General features: G+C 31.2%; 1 protein-coding gene across 1 annotated transcript; it reads right to left on the reverse strand.

The window, feature by feature from the left end:
- Positions 1 to 250: 250 nt before the first annotated feature.
- On the reverse strand, positions 251 to 15,172 carry LOTGIDRAFT_173946 (hypothetical protein; the record flags this gene model as incomplete). Its single annotated transcript, XM_009051971.1, has 21 exons — positions 251 to 712; positions 2,075 to 2,257; positions 2,719 to 2,861; positions 3,239 to 3,423; positions 3,793 to 3,887; positions 4,958 to 5,033; positions 5,292 to 5,489; positions 6,170 to 6,276; positions 6,504 to 6,647; positions 7,139 to 7,255; positions 7,570 to 7,969; positions 8,182 to 8,264; positions 8,803 to 8,889; positions 9,236 to 9,345; positions 9,702 to 9,915; positions 10,523 to 10,603; positions 11,012 to 11,188; positions 11,384 to 11,470; positions 11,973 to 12,051; positions 14,327 to 14,445; positions 15,152 to 15,172. 21 exons carry the CDS (start codon positions 15,170 to 15,172, stop codon positions 251 to 253), a joined length of 3,168 nt encoding a protein of 1,055 aa, XP_009050219.1.
- Between the last annotated feature and the right edge of the window lie 2,503 nt (positions 15,173 to 17,675).

Consider the following 17,675-nt stretch of genomic DNA (forward strand, 5'->3'; position numbering starts at 1 on the left):
AAACTGAAATAAGGGCCACTCAGTCAAAAGGATTGTAAAGAGGTTTTCTAAAAAAAATGTCTGTGTATCGCAGACACTGATAGCATCAATTTGCACCATTCCAATTTTCATTAAAATTAGTGATGTCACTAATCATACAAAAATATCAACATATGCTTTATCAGATAGGACCCTTCGCGATTACTGACGTCATCAAACATTGAGTTTTTCTAGAATTCCAGTAATGGTCTGACAAACCAGCTGAAATGAGCTAGATAAGTTCCCCATCATCTATTTGATGATCCAAAACACGAAATTTTTCAAAATCATCACTGTCGCTTTCCTCGGCATCTGATTTGTCAATGAGGACAGCCCCCATGTCACCAAATTGGTCATGGCCATTCTCTATCATTTTAAAAAGAAGGTCTTCAGTAGACACATAAATATCCTCCTCTTTGCCTACACAGTTTTCAAGTTCTTCCACATTGAGTTCCCCCTCATTGAGTTCCCCTTCGTTTTTCAGTCTCTCTTCCTGTTCCTGATCTAAACAATGTTGAAGTCCAGCACAATAATGTAATAACAACATCATCAAAGCGTCTCCTTTTTCTTCCGATTTCAGTAAATGTTGTTGAATAGCTTGTCTTTGACCCTGGTCCAATGTTTCATGAAGAGTTCTGTTCAAATCAGATTTATTTTCTGTTTCTTGGTCAATTTCTAACTGAAGTTTGGAAACCTAAAATAATGAACCATGGACATAATAAAACCATAATATAACATGAGCTTATAAAACCTTGAGTAATAATTAACGATATCTCTATATATTGTTTAAACCATATAGACGTCATAAAACCTAAATTGTAAATATAAACCACAAAAAAACTTTAGACCTGAATTATCAAGGAATCGTTAAAAACTTGAATTAAACCAAAATTGAATTAAACCAAAACTATATATAACCTACAATTTTTGAATAAAGATAAAATTTAACAATAAACCATGTAAACCCTCAAAAAAAAGATAAATTGCATAAAACCTAACGTAAAACAATAAACCATATAAAACCTAAAATTAATAAACCTCATAAAACCTAAAATTAAACAATAAATTCTAGAATGAAACGATAAACCACCTAAAACCTAAAGTAAAATAATAAAACACATAAAACTTCAAATTAAACAATAAAACCTAAAGTAAAACAATAAACCACATAAAACTTCAAATTAAACAATAAACCACATAAAACTTCAAATTAAACAATAAAACCTAAAGTAAAACAATAAACCACATAAAACTTCAAATTAAACAATAAAACCTAAAGTAAAACAATAAACCACATAAAACTTCAAATTAAACAATAAAACCTAAAGTAAAACAATAAACCACATAAAACTTCAAATTAAACAATAAACCACATAAAACTTCAAATGAAACAGTAAAACCTGAAATAAAACAAAAAGCCACATAAAACTTCAAATTAAACAATAAAACCTAAAGTAAAACAATAAACCAAATAAAACCTAAAGTAAAACAATAAACCACATAAAACTTCAAATGAAACAGTAAAACCTAAAATAAAACAAAAAGCCACATAAAACTTCAAATTAAACAATAAAACCTAAAATATCAAATATACCAAATAAAACTAAAATTAAACAAGAAACCAAAAAGCGCAAATATAAAACGATAAACCACATAAAACCTAAAGTAAAACGATAAACCACATAAAACCTAAAGTAAAACAATAAACCACATAAAACCTAAAGTAAAACGATAAACCACATAAAACCTAAAGTAAAACAATAAACCACATAAAACCTAAAATAAAACAATAAACCACATAAAACCTAAAGTAAAACAATAAAACACATAAAACTTCAAATTAAACAATAAAACCTAAAACAAAACGATAAACCAAATAAAACCTAGAATTAAACAATAAACCACATAAAACCTAAAGTAAAACAATAAAACTAAAATTAAACAATAAACCTTAATATAAAGCAATAAACCACATAAAACCTAAAGTAAAACGATAAACTACATTAAACCTAAAATAATTCTAAATGATGAAAATACTCAAATAAGTTCCACCTACCATATGATCAAGTTTATTTTTGCGTTCAGTAATAGATAAATGTGTGAATAGTTCACGACCCATCTGTTTCGCTGCTGTAACAACCATTTCATCTAAATTCTGTCCTTTAGCCCTCTTCTCATACAGTTCTTGTAAGGCAGCATTTTGTTCTGCATCAGAATCATCTGATGGTGGGTCATCTTGCTGTAAAATTCAAAAGCATAATACATGTAACTTTATTATATATAATTGCGAATACAACGCTTACTTATTCTTGAATATAACTGGAAACATTGTAATGCACCAAAAGTAGGGCTAGGCGATATTGGTTCAAGTTGATATCATGATATTAAGCATTAATATATCACGATATGGGTATATATCAATTTGATGATATTTCAATATAATTACCATAGATCACGATATGGCGATATTTCTGTATTTTTTAATCAGGCGATATTATAGGAAAGGAAATCATGAGTAACCAAAGGGGAATTAATTGTGGCATCTGTGCTGGGGCCCAATACAAGATTTTATATTCAAACAAAATGGAATTACATACTGTATATTTACTTACATTACAACAAAGAAAATTACTTGCAGTATTTAAAATTTCTTATTCACTGAAGTGAAACAGAAAAGTGACCAACATAGTATTTACATACCAATACTTTAGTAGTGCTATCACCAGCTTCTAATACAACTTTAGGTACTTTACGTAGTAATCTGGGACTAAATCTTGGTGATGGTGTTATCCCAGGCGACATCTTTACATCACTGTCTGTATTAACGTTAATATCTAGACTGGCTATAATTACAGAAAAAATTATATAATTGACATACGCTATGTTATACAGTAAAACCTTTATTAAGAGACCACTCAAGGGATTAATCCAAAATGGTCTCCTAACGAGCGTAGTTTCTTAGAAAAGAATTGGCTATAAACACAAGAACTATTTCGTTCGTGCCATTTTATATCTTTTTTAGAATGATGTAATTTACTGACAATTAATTACCAATGAACTTTAATCCCTTTTAATCTCGCCTGTATGTTAATCCACATGATGTTTATATAAGGGAGATATTGAACTGTTACAATCGCCAATTTGACTCATTTTGGCTCCAGGGCAAAAATGAAGCATTAAGCTGTGCTATAGAGGCAACATTTAAAAATGGTTTGCTTACTTGGCACATTCTTTTTAACAGGTGTTTGTTGTTGTTGTTGTGAGGGTTTGTCTTCTTTACGGAATTTACTTAATAATTTACTTTTAGTCACACCCTCTTTATATTCCTGTACTTTCTTCAGACGTGACGTTACTACAGGCATCTTCCATTCTGTATCTGGTTTACTACGACATTTAACACCATTTCTAAGATAAAGAAAAACTTGCGTTAAAAAGATGTTTCACCCAAAACTATCTTTATCTGATTAAAATCTGATCTGATTGTTTTGTTTTTGCAGTAGGTTCCTACACTCGCCATACATGATCTGATGAAATTGTTATGCAACCCATGTTCAAGGTCATCAGGATATTCAACCAATCACACAATCTGTTCAATAAAACATTTACTAATGTTGTGTGTGGAATTTCAAGATTAGCAATTTAGCATTGAAGTCTATTGACAGGCCTCTTTTGACAAAAATTTTTAATGGGCATACATAAATTTGTCAAGTTTGCCATGGAATGGAGCTCGTGTAATAGAATGCTCAAATACAAAAATGCTACGAATCAACTTACTTTGTACACAGAGTATCAGCTTGACATTTTTCTACACATTTTTTATGACAAATCATAGAACATTGTTTACACTGAAAAGCTACTTTTAACCAGATCTGAAAGATTTAAATGCATATCCCTTAGTATGTTTTCTTTTTGAATATTTTTATCAATATTCTAATTCTTGGATTGTACTGCTATTCCTTATTTCATCGTTTCATTGCTGCCAGTGGGCTTAATTTTGTTGTTTTTTGAAAATGAAATAAAATGAAATGAAATGAATGGAGTTTTACGTCCTACTTTTCTGCACCTTGTGGGCTAATGAAGACAGGCAATGCCATGCAGGGTGCCATGAGGGAAATTTTGCCAGGACAGTGGCATTAGCCTGCTCTTATTCGATTTCCAACTGTCGAGGGATCTTTAACGTGCACAACCTGTAGCCTCGCTTTAAGTTGTCAGTTGTTTGGAACTCATAAGAATACCTTAATGCCTACAGAATGAGTAAAACTGAAACATATACCCCTTTTGCACTGCAAAAGTAATTCGGTTCCATCCAGTTCTATCCAAATAACTTCTGGTTGCTTTCGCACTGGCAAAAAAACTTATTCGATTATAACAAGAAGTTATCCAGATTGAAAAATCTACCTCAAGAGGTGGATTTCGTCTGGATACGATCCAGATAAGTGGCAGTGCGAAACCAAACAAGAAGTTATCCGGATAAGTTTATCACGTGGGGTGTCACGTGTATAAACACTTCAAAATGGCTCCTGTTGGCAGGGACGTTATAATGATATTTGATGATCACAAGAAAAGGATTAATAAAGTACACGAATTGTCTAGAAAAAGAATGAATATATATCGGAAGAGGAAACAGAAAATGCTTTTGTTTTTATTTTTATATTTGTTTTTACCAGGGTGACAATCATGTGATAATGTTTTGTCACGTGACATGATGTGTTACTAAAAATAAAAAGTTATCTAGGTAACTTGACTCGGCAGTGCGAAAGTCAGATAGGATTGCAGTGCGAAAGCAACCCGAACCGAATCAAATCGAATCGAACTGAATCAGATTTTTCTATTTGGTTATAACCGAATTCAATAATTTAGTTGTGCAGTGCGAAAGGGGTATTAGAGCCTAAGATACTTAAAACAAGTCTATTGAGGCATAGTTTTTGAAAAATGTTACCTTTTTACCACAGAAATTGCAATATGTAGCTGAAGGGAATTGAGCTCCATTGAAATGATGGTTGATATCAGTTACTCTGGAAAATAGATGAGATTCAACACAATGGTAAAGCAATTTGACTATTTGGAAGTATTTGTAATTTCGGTCCAATGGGATATTTTTGGTAGCTGGATGCGGTATTTCATAAATTGTTGGTTCCGTCAGTGGTCATGAATATGATCTGTCATGAATGTTGGACAAGCTATTATTAGTTTTTCAGCTGAGACAGGTATTGCACACATACAGGTTAATGGAAATTGTTGATAATTCTTAGTAGTAACTACATAGTACTCACTCATCTACAGCTTTATTGATAGTAGTATCTCTATTGGTATCTGTTACTACACTAGGATCTAAGGGTACTTTAGTTATTGTCTGTCTTTCATTCTCATTCAAGTTATTATTATTGAACTTTACTATTAATGTCACATCACCATAACATAACTGAGAATCAAATCCTGGCAGATTCATATATTTTCCAGTTTTAGAACGACTGAAATAATATCAAGCAGATTCATATATTTTCCAGTTTTATAACAACTAAAATAATTTCAAGCAGATTCATATCTTTTCCAGTTTTAGAACAACTGAAATAATATCAAGCAAGTTCGTCTATTTTCCAGTTTTAGAACAACTGAAATTATTTCAAGCAGATTCAGATATTTTTCATTCTTAGAACGACTGAAATGATATCAAGCTTATTCAGATATTTTCCATTTTTAGAACGACTGAAATGATATCAAGCAGTTTCATATATTTTCCAGTTTTAGAACGACTGAAATAATATCAAGCAGATTCATATATTACTAGTTTTAGAACAACTGAAATAATATCAAGCAGATTCATATATGAATTCATGGGCAGGTTTATATATTTTTCTGTTTTAGAACAACTGGAGATATATACCGGTAAGACAAATTTTTTTGATTTAGAAAAATTACAAAGGAGACAAAAAAGACAAGGAGATATATAGATTTTTCTGTTTTAGAATAACTAGAAATAGACAAAGAAATTTATAAATATTCCAGTTTTAGATACACTGAAATTAGATCAAGCAGATTCACATAAATTCATGAGCAGATTTTTAGATTTGTCTGTTTTAGAGCTTCTGAAGCATAAGGCTTGAGGCTTTGTGTTCTTTTTCCTTTCTGAATGATCAAAAAATGTTCTCACCTAGCAGTAGCTTTCATTTCCCCTGGTAATAAATTAACTTTATATTTAGTTTGGCCCTCTAAAGTTAATAAACATTCTAAACATAGGTCCGATAATGGAATGTTTACCTACAATTAAAATCAATTTTCATAACAATTGGAATATTAGCTTCAAAATAGTACTGTTAATATGAGAACGACTTTGTGTAAAAGAATATATATGAATAGAATAGAATAGAATTCTACACCAATCAAACTAAGTGGTGAGAATATTGGTTTGTTGATGAAGGGTTAAGTCTTGAAGACTCATGTTCCCTTTGATACGACAACATGACTAAAGGCAGAAAATAACTCACATGTCCAACTAATAAATGTCTTTCAGGCTTAATAACTTTTTCACTCTTATCAGTTTTCTCTGGTATTTTACACCATATACAAAGGTTGAGATATCTTAATTGTTCTGTTATATCAAAATTCATTGCATGGTTCCATTTAGGATTCTGTAAAGAATATCACAATATTCATGCAACTAATCATATATCTGTTAAAGGTATACTCTCTCTTATGATGTCAAAAAATTTGAAATTGTAAAATTTGGCTTAAGTGAGTTTTTTGTTCATCAGTGGAATAACCTGGTATTATATCTATTCAACAGGTTCTCTTTATAATCCAATAAATCCATAAAATTAAGAAACAATTCATTGAACTGAGAAATTTTGAAACCCGATTTGCTTAGTTTAATGTATATATCGTGTTAATATAGAGATTTATGCTTTAGTCATGGCACTTTGTAAGTCCCAACTGATGAATTTATACTCTTATTGACCAAGTTTGAGAATTTTATAGCCCTGTTGAGGAATAATGTCTTTAATCAAAAGAATAGTTCAAAGCTATATGCATGTCAATTATGATATATGCACATATTTCAAGGCAAACTTCACTTCAAGCTAATATTGCAGTACAATTTTCAAAGACAGTTCAGATCATATACCTGACTAGATTTGACCTCCTTGGTTTTCTGCACAGTTGAAACATCATCATCACTATCACTAACTGTACCACCATCAGTTTCAGTGGAATGTACACTATCGACATCATCATTTATTAACTACAAATAGATTAAAAATTGTCATTATCACAACAATATCTTCAAACTGTACACTATCAACATAACATGTACATAATACAACATTATAATATAACATTATGACATAGTGTACCACCATCAGTTACAGTGAAGTGTACACTATCACTGAGTAGACTAATGTCATTGTTAAAATGTACACTATCAAAAATAATTATAGTCTAAAATCAAACCCTCCGCTTTTCTCAAGGATTAATGAGTTTGATGGCATTCTGTGGGATTAGAGGCAGTAGACTTGATTTCCAAACAAGGTAAAATTAATAATTGACCCTTTCTACCTTAGTAAGCTGTCCAGGATCACTATGTGTTCTGTAGCGTAATCCATGTGGAGAGCTCTCTCTTTTAAAACTGCTAGCTGGAGATTCACTGCCAATGCTTCTTTTCTTCAAAACAGGTGTACCATCCACTGTCAAATCAGTTTTAGATCTGGGTTTTTGTTGATGAGTAGGTGGACTTTGATTGATGGTGGTTTTTGGCTTATCATGAGACATTTTAATTTTTGGCTCCTCCCCATCTTGTTTAAAACTAATGCTTATAAACTCCTCCCCATTATTGTCACCGACAGCAGACTCCTCAGAAAACTCAAATTCTGCTGACTCCTTGACATTGATGTTTTCTTCCACAAATTTGAGATCAGGATTCATTTTTATCTGAGTTCGTTCCAGCCGAACCATAAACCTGAAATCAAATGATAGAGAGTCAAGCAATAACCAGGTGATTTGAAAAATCTTTGGCAATTAAAATCTCTCCTTTGCTAAGTAAAAAAAAGTACGCGCCATAATGAAATAAAAATACCAAACAAAAACTAATTGATTTGTGTTCAATAGGAAAATTTTATTACTTGAAATCTATTCCACATAAATTTGATAAAACAGTAACTTATTACTTACTTTTCCCCAGCAGTTTTGATTAGTTTGGCAGCTTGTTTTGTTGAAGATATTTTAGTTGTACCTATAGCTATTAACATGTCACCCTGCAAGTAACAGAAATATTAAACAATATCATATTTGTATACCCTACGCTACTTTGTCAATGGGTGATAAACATGAATGTTTACATCCTACTTTCTGATACAGATTGGCCTGAGAAAGATGGATCAGAAACTTTCACTGTGAAATAAAGAAAGTGTTGCCAGGATACGGTATCAGCCTGACTGTTTGCCTAGGTTTATTGTTACATCCAAACAACAAGACCCTTTACCCAGTGTCAGCACTGCATGCAGCATCACTAAGAGGGGAATCATGTTGAAGTATTCAAAGGTACTGCAATACCAAATACCAGGATCGAACCCTGATCTCCTGAGTAATGGAGTAAACATCTAACTCCCTGAGCCACCCCCTCTCTAGAAAATGACCAGATATTTTAAATCAAATTTCAAGACATAAAGACAAAAATATTAAGTCAGCCATTGTTTTGAAGTTCATATAGAGATAGCTGGTCAAAACAATCCAGGTGTGTGAATACAATTTGATACAGCTGTGTCTGACAATTATTTGAATTTTTAAACATACCTTTCTGATGTCTGCAATTGCAGCTGGAGAATCGGGAATAACGAATTCCACAATGACTGCTGTTTCATATCTGTCTAATAGTTGTTCCTAGTAAAAATATAACACTAATAAAATAAAAATAAAAACATACACTGAACAGTTGTATTAAACTACATCTCAACTTTACCATATTCTAAATGTACAGTGACAAGAACACTGATTGGTTGATGTTATTGCAGTCACCTTAACAATTGACTTAAACTAAAAAAAATACTTTTAAGCAATATTGTTTAAACCATCCATGTCATATTTTGTTAAAAAGAGAATAAAGAGTACATTCTGATAATGACATAATGTTTTTTGTATATACACTTTGTAATTTATCTCAAGTGTAAAAAAGTCTAAATGACAAGCTTTGTAATTTGTATGATGCCGACTTATCTGAACTACTCACCTCTTTAAAAGCAAGACCAACAGATTGAGCATTATTTTTATTAACTTCAATGTCATGTGTTACCCACACTCTCCTTCTAGAATTGACTAGTTCTTTATATGGTAAATAATCTACAATGAAATTTACAATCCACAATGAAGTTTAGTATGTGTCATGGTAGGACAGAATTAGAAATTAACATATTTTTGTATTGACAATAAATGACCAGCACCATGTGTCTCACACCCCTTTATCAAATTGTTTTCTGTATTTATGACAGAGGACACCACAGTCCAAATCGTAATCTGTTAATAAATATTTAGTCTGTATAATGGAAGTCTTTGTTAGCTTCAAAAAGTACGAGTAATCTTTCATTTGACAAAAAATCTGCAAATTCCTGAATTCCCTCCGAGAAGAATTCATATCAAATCAGAGATGCAGGTCAAAATTCAAAAGAGCAAGCCAATGGAGAATAATATGAACATACCAATAGATACAGAGCAATATAAAAAAGAATCTTTTGGTGTTTTAAGTAGTCTTGAACATTCTTTTACTTGAATATCCAGTCTTCCAGTGGTTATATTATGGCCATTTACTGTGAGATCTCGGAGAGGTTTTTCAAGTTCTTGTTGAAAAAAGAACGGTCTAAACCTCATTTTATAGTTTGGTAATGTATGTTTTTTTCTTATACTGCGTCTTAACTGAAAAATGACAAAATCATTTTAAATTTGAGATACACTTTGAATTGTCAAGAAATCTTTTTCTTTTGCAATATTAAATGCTAGAACTTTTGCCATATAATATGCCGGCTTCAAAATTTCTATTTTTGTAATTTGCACATAAAAACATATTGCGGTTTCATTTTGAAAAATTCATACAGGAAGCTGAGATGAGAAAAAAAAAATAATTGTGCAAAATTGAACATGTATTGATGTAGTAGTGAACCATGCTCCTTTCGCAATGGTGTATGACATCTAACATGTAACACATCGAACCGTTACTTCCACAATGAGATGTCAGATCACTGCGTATTCAACAACCATTAACCAAGCCTTCACATGAAATCTAGAAATCTTGTGTCTGGTAAAATAAATATTTTCATACTATCATTTGGATCTAATTGGTCTAAATCCTATCAAAATTAACGATATGAATAGTTGGTGGTAGAAGCAACAGTTAACGTTTAACACTGCTGGTAAGGAACATGATAGTGAGCCAGCAGAGAGCTGAATAACTCAGAAATATTCATTCTAACATGAAAACAGAACAAAAACACTTACAAAATATGTATTTTTTTAATGGACTAACCTGTGTAATGATAATATTGGCAACTTGTGGTAACTGTCGACCTTCAAATTGAGATTCTACTGCAAAATCTACTTCAGGATCCTACAAAATATGAAGGGTGTAATACAACAGACACCAGAGGTTTCTAAAAACACTGTGAACACAGTTAACACTACAACACTTAGGCTTAGAAGACTTTCTCTGAAAGTTTATGTGGATTAATCTATAAAGGTATCCTACTTCTAAGCTTTCTTATTCCTACGGAAATCAAAGGTAAATGAAATGAAATGAATGGAGTTCAATGTTCTGCTTTTCTTTTCACCAAAGAACCCGAAGGCATTTTTCCATAAAGTTCCGTTATCTACCCCTAAATGTCATAAATTATGAAAAACAAATATAATCAAATGCACGATTTGCCTTGATGTAAATATATTTTTTTATTATTATTTTTTTTTATTAATAAAATTAAAGATGACTTTGCTAGTTTGCTACAGTGTAATCCATACTTACATCATAGAAAGAGAATGACCAATGAGTATATGGTGTTCGAGTCAGCTGTAATCTAGCATAACCTTTTAGTTTTTTAAGAGTAACAGATAAATATGCTGATTTATTAAAAACTAAAAATACATCTAAAGCTATTTGAAATCCACCATCATAATCAACATCTAAACCTAAATCAATTTCCTGAAAAAAAAATTTTACCGCTTTCAACAACATGAAAAAATATGTTTATCAGTAGGTACTTTACTATTTCATTACCCAAATTTTCTAAATTTATACTTTTTGACACCCAAACCATTTGAATGACTCTGCTAGGCATGCTTTCGACTTCAATTAAATGAAATTAATTGATTAAAATAATGTTATTACTTTAATTACCTCTAGTTTATCCCCATTTTTTACAATATTTTTTATACTAACATTATTTACAATAGGAAATGTTGTGCCCAAATTAAAATCACGAATCTGAAATTTGAAAAGATTACATAAGACACTATGGGCCATATACAGCGCTCTTACCTTGACTAAAGTTGAACTTTGGCTAAAGACGAACATTACAAAGATAAGATTAAGGCTTTCATTTTCTACATTTGATACTGAAATTTAAGCACGGCTTTTGTAAAGATCGACCGGTGCATACCTAAAGTTCGACTTAAGTCTAACTTTAGTCAAAGTTTAGGTTAAGTACGAGCGCTGCATATGGCCCTTTATATACCTGTTTGATCACAACACATGGGTGCGAGCTGGTCATAGGTGTAAATATGTAAGCACATTATATCAAGATAATGTATATATAAACATAATATCAATTTAATGAGGATTCAGACAGCATCAGTGGGGATATTGAAAAATGTTCTCCGACATCTGTGGAGATGCAGGCTGAAATAAATCAGTTGTCTGAAGAACTCATAGTGAGTAACAACATGTTTTAAGTTCTGTTTTAATATTTCTATGTCTTTTGACTTACAATAATTTGATCTAAAAATTTTCCTGATGTTGTTTGTAGAACTTCTTCGAATTCTTTGTTCATTTTCTTCATAACAAACCTAGAATAAAGAGAGAAGCAGAATTATAAAGGCGTTAAAGAATTAAAACAAATGGCAAAAAATTAAATACAAGCTTAAAGATGGGTTTCCTTATTTTTTAGTGTCAAATTAAGCAAATTATTTTATTACTTGATGTTTCTAATGAATAATCATGTATTCTTAATCATATCATTATGCTCTTATTGCATATAATTAAGAGTTTTAACCAATCATAAATATCCATGTATGTACAGTCTGGAAAAAAAAAAAAAATTTTAATCTTTCTTAAATTGTCAATCATTGGAATTCTGCTGGTAATTCTCTTTCAATTTAGCTAATTATGAATTAATTATGGACATGTGAGACAAACTGTCATTTTTCCAACTTATTAGAACACCTCTACTTTCTATTCATATAAGTATTATGAGGGAAACCATCTTTAACACTCTTTTTTAAACAAGCACCACCACTTACAAGTTTGAAAATGTAATTTCAGAAAAATTAGAACAAATTATTACATCAATGAGGTCACATGAATTTTGCAGTGCTGAAATATAACCATAGATGTTGGACAAAAAAATGTAATGACACAAATACACAATAAAAGCTTTAATTGGGCAGATGCATCATTTTGGGGAGTTGATTTGAGTTTTGAATATATGGAAATAGTCTTCAGAAATTTATGAAAATTGCATAATTTCCCTCAAAAATATCTTTTTTATATTTTTTTTGGTATTTCTATCAGCTTAGTTGTCTTTTCTATATATGGCAGTGTGTCAAAAGACGACATCCTTTTAACTAAACACTGATAATTCTAGACACACATTGATTTGAAGACTGAAATTTCGACAGTTGGCTGTGAACACTATTACTGATTGGCTTAGTTTAAAATTTCTGTTTCTGAGACTAAAGTATGATTGGTCAAAAAATAGAGCATTTGTCTTTTTATTGTTTTATTTGTTTTACCAATACACATATACATTCTTTAAAAATGAGAAAAATTGAATAACCAAAAAGTTGTTAGATGCAACAAGGTTTTTCTACAAATAAAAAATTTTGAAATTTTCATTAGTAAGCTATTTGAGATGTCATTTATATTGAACAGTCACTTGTTAAAAAGTGAAACTAAACAATAGGCTTATAACGAATACACCATTTGTTCAAATCTATATAGCCTAATCAGTACAGGTAAGCTTACTTATTGGATTTTTTTGCCATGATTATACCAATCAGATATGGGTTGGATAAGTTCATTTAACAACTGAAATGGTCAATGTATCTCTATTAATAATTGATATTTAACGTAATAGTAAGTATTAATAATAAGTACTGGTGTGTTATGAACTATGAATTCTAGAATTACATGCTGGTAAAGAGCTAATGAAATACTTAGAAATCTTTTCAAATACGAACTTTTACATCTATCACAATACAATTGATATATGGAGTACTATAACAGAGAAAATATTTTATATCTGCCTTAAAAAATTAATATTTTATTAATTGAACCCTAAAATATCCTTTTCCATCAGAAAATTTTCTCACCAATATTTACTACATATTTACTACAACTGCTATTCTGAAACTGAGCCAGAACTAACTCTGAATATCAATAACCAAATGTGATGTCACCCAAATTTCAGTGTCATTAAATCTAACACTTGTTTTGGTTTTAATTTTTCAATAAGCAAAATGCCAATTCTGGAGAGAATAAAAATTTGATCAGTTAAAGCAGACGTCATCGAGTAAGGTCAAAATGTTAATTTTACGAACATTCAAGAGGGCTCTTAACTGAAATAACTATATTAAGAATAAAACCTAATAAAAATAAAATGAATGGATGTTTGGTCAATTCTTTTTTGACCATGGCTATTCACACTGTGACGTACAACATATGACCATCCCTTAAAAGATCACTTTAAAGCATTCTTGACAATCAATCACATATCGAAATAATCCGTTATCGTTGATATGAATTTATAATTTCGGTTATTGATTATCAAACTCTATAATCGTATATATGTTAAAGTTACATTTTCTCCCCTGTACCTGTTAACATGTAGAAATCTCTTCCACATAGGTTCCCTTCAGCACAATAATCTATAATATCTCAAAACAAGAATTTATTTGGAATTTTAACATGTTTTTACTTAGGTATTTACAAGGATTTCCATTAAAATTATTATTGATTAATGGCCTGCCAATGATAATCGATCTCGTATTTGGTAGTCGATACCCAGCCCTAGTCAAAGTGGTCATTTTTTGCTTTTGTAAGCTTGACCATTGCTAAATTTACCTTCTGACTTGTGGAGTATCTCTCAGTTCTTGAAATAAATATTGTGATAGGATATTGAACCAAAGACATGACTGTTTCTTCTCTAACTCTTCTTTATCTTGTAATTTTTCCTTTAAGATCTGAAATAATTGTTAAAATCTTTTAAAAAATTGTGTGACTCAGGCAGTCACTTTCCACCTCAATTTTTTCTAGCTCAGTAACTTGCCATAATGATAGAAAACATGTTGATTAAATCATATTTAGAAGGAAATGATCATTACTAATTGTTTTTCAGCAATAACTTATATATTGTAGCGTATCGGAACTTGTGCTGAATAGTGCCAATCAAACCAAATATAGTAATATGATACATGTCAATGAAACAATAGAATTTTACAAAAAAGTATGATTATATCGAGAAACAAAAGGAATATATAAGAAATATTTTATGTGTTTAAAGGAAATCTACGTCTTAGATTGTACATAAAATTTAAGAATTTTAAACTTGGATAATAAGAGCAAATATTCATAAGTAGATATACCTTGTGTAATAAATAACATAACAGGATCCTTATATAATCTGATAAATCAAAAAAACTTAGTAATTATCCATAAATATGCATTTAACAATTGAAAAACGCTTAATATTAAGATTGGGCATTTTTCAATACCGGTAATTACTTAAATTTTATGAATTTTCCAATTTTCCAGGGATTATGACACCAGGTAAGTTCACTGATGAATATATGTATCATATTGACCATTCTTGAGAATTTAACTAAGACGTAGTATCACTTAAAGTTTTATTGATTTTTTATAATCAGAGCCTACTCATTGCAGACTTACTTTCACTGTTTTCACATTCATGTTCATGAATGGAACTTCTACCAAAATCTTTTGCATATTAGATACAGTAGTCTATCTATATATAGCCATATTCATAAGTTAAAAACATGTTTGTTGCAACGCAAAAAATCGATTTGAGACGATACCAAGCCATATGAGCACTGGGGCATGTCATATCGTGATGGATTGATTCTAATGAGTAAGTTCACTAAGCTTACTGATTTAGAACATAAACAGATTGAACTCCATGATAAAAAATAGATAAGATAACATTTAACCTTGTTCACTATTCTTCACAATTTCACTTAAAGATATGATCAATTCTTTCTTCTATTATCCAAAAGCTTGATTTTAATGCCATAACCATTTAAAAAGTTTACGTAAACTTTTTAAGTTAGCAATTGGTTTAGGTCAATGAATGAAAACTATTGTAAGGATTTAAGCAAAATAAACACCTAATGGTTGAGAATAAGGCCCATGTCTCCTACTTATTCTGAAGGTTTTAACTAAAAAGATCGATCCAAAATTTGTAATTAATCCTTGTAAAACAAATTCAGTTTGATCAAGCAGATACCGTACCTATAAGATACCCTTAAGATCAAGATCATTAATAACACTTTTGCAATTTTCCATCCCGACATATGTCATAACTAAGATAACAATGAAATTTGAAAGATATTCACCTTTGGCAATTTAACAGGTGGAAACTGTTCAACAGTTGGTTTATCTAAAATTGGCAGGCCATTAAATCTTTTATAAAACCACAAAAACTGAACTAATATTGTTAGGATTATACCCAAAATAAAAGAGCATAATATCACAGTAATCATATTCAAAAAAACTCCACTCTGCTGTCTTGTATCAGCACAGTCATCGATAATTATGAATGCTAAACGTCATCTGTCAAAAATAATAACAAAACAAAACAAACGCAAATTATGGACATTTGGTCTAGTACTACGACGGTTTACAAAATGATTTTAATCCTGAAGAGTCCGTTAACACATTATTTCCAAGTAATATACTTTCCATCTGTGAATAACTTAAATATCACAGACAAACACAATAAAAACATTGAAAAATGACTTCGTCTACTTGTTCCGTGGAAGACGCCATTTTAATTTTCAACTTGTCAAGAGTTATGTCCCTTAACAAAGAAATTTAATGAATGTGAACAAGAAATGACTATTTCTGTTTACATGTATATATTTTTGTACATTATAATATCAATATCTTGAAAATCGATGTAACCCGGTTTTATTGACTCGGTGCTTAACTAAGAGTCCCCAAATGTTTTTAATAGCATTTAATAGATAAGATTTCAATCTAGTTTGTATGTAAATTTCACCATTCTATCCCTTCTGGTTTGACCGCGGCCAAGCTTCAAAGTTTGGATTTTTCAAAGTAGTTAAAATTATTCAAGTACCACCGGTAGCTTACAAAATCCATTTTTGGGTCTGTTTTTTTTTTGCCTTTAAATTCCATGTAACCTGTTTTTTTTTACTCGATGCTTCCCTTGCTGTCCCCCAATGTACATAGAAGTAAATTCTGAGCACTTTTTTTTTGAGGAAAGTGCTAAAACATCCCTTTTATCATGGACAAAATTAAAACGACCAGTGCTTCCAAAGTAAGGCAGATATGGAATCGCGGTTTGTAGCATTAGAAAGCTAAGATTTCAATCTGGTCTGTGTGTAAATATCATCATCATATCTCCACAAAGTCAAAATTGGCAAATTTCAACAGGTAGCTACCTGAGGTAGGGTCTACCGTACCAAAATCCAATTTTGGGTCGAAGTTTTCGGGTCTCGGAAATCGTTGTAACTCGGTTTTTTGGACTCGGTGCTTCTCTAGCTCTCCCCCAATGTGCATAAAAGTGAATTCTGAGCACTTTTTTTTTTGCGGAAAAGTGCCAAAAAATCCGGTTTTTCATGGACAAAACTAAAACGCTCAGTGCTTCCAAAGTAAGGCAGATATGGAATCGCGGTTTGTGGCATTGCAAAGCTAAGATTTCAAACTAGTACCTGTCAAAATTTCATCATCCTATCTCAACTGGTTTGACCGTGGTGAAGCTGCAAAATTTGGATTTTCAAAAAAGGCAAAATTGGCAAATTTCAACAGGTAGCTACCTGTGGTACCAAAATCCATTTTTGGGTCGAATTTTTTTGGTCTCGGAAATCGATGTAACCTGGTTTTTTGGACTCGGTGCTTCTCTAGCTCTCCCCCAATGTGCATAAAAGTGAATTCTGAGCACTTTTTTTTTTTGCGGAAAAGTGCCAAAAAATCCGGTTTTTCATAGACAAAACTAAAACGCTCAGTGCTTCCAAAGTAAGGCAGATATGGAATCGCGGTTTGTGGCATTGCAAAGCTAAGATTTCAAACTAGTAACTGTCAAAATTTCATCATCCTATCTCAACTGGTTTGACCGTGGTGAAGCTGCAAAATTTGGATTTTCAAAAAAGGCAAAATTGGCAAATTTCAACAGGTAGCTACCTTTGGTACCAAAATCCATTTTTGGGTCGAATTT

The sequence above is a fragment of the Lottia gigantea genome (genome assembly GCF_000327385.1).
Source record: "Lottia gigantea unplaced genomic scaffold LOTGIsca_176, whole genome shotgun sequence".
In the NCBI taxonomy this organism is placed as follows: Eukaryota; Metazoa; Mollusca; class Gastropoda; family Lottiidae; genus Lottia; species Lottia gigantea.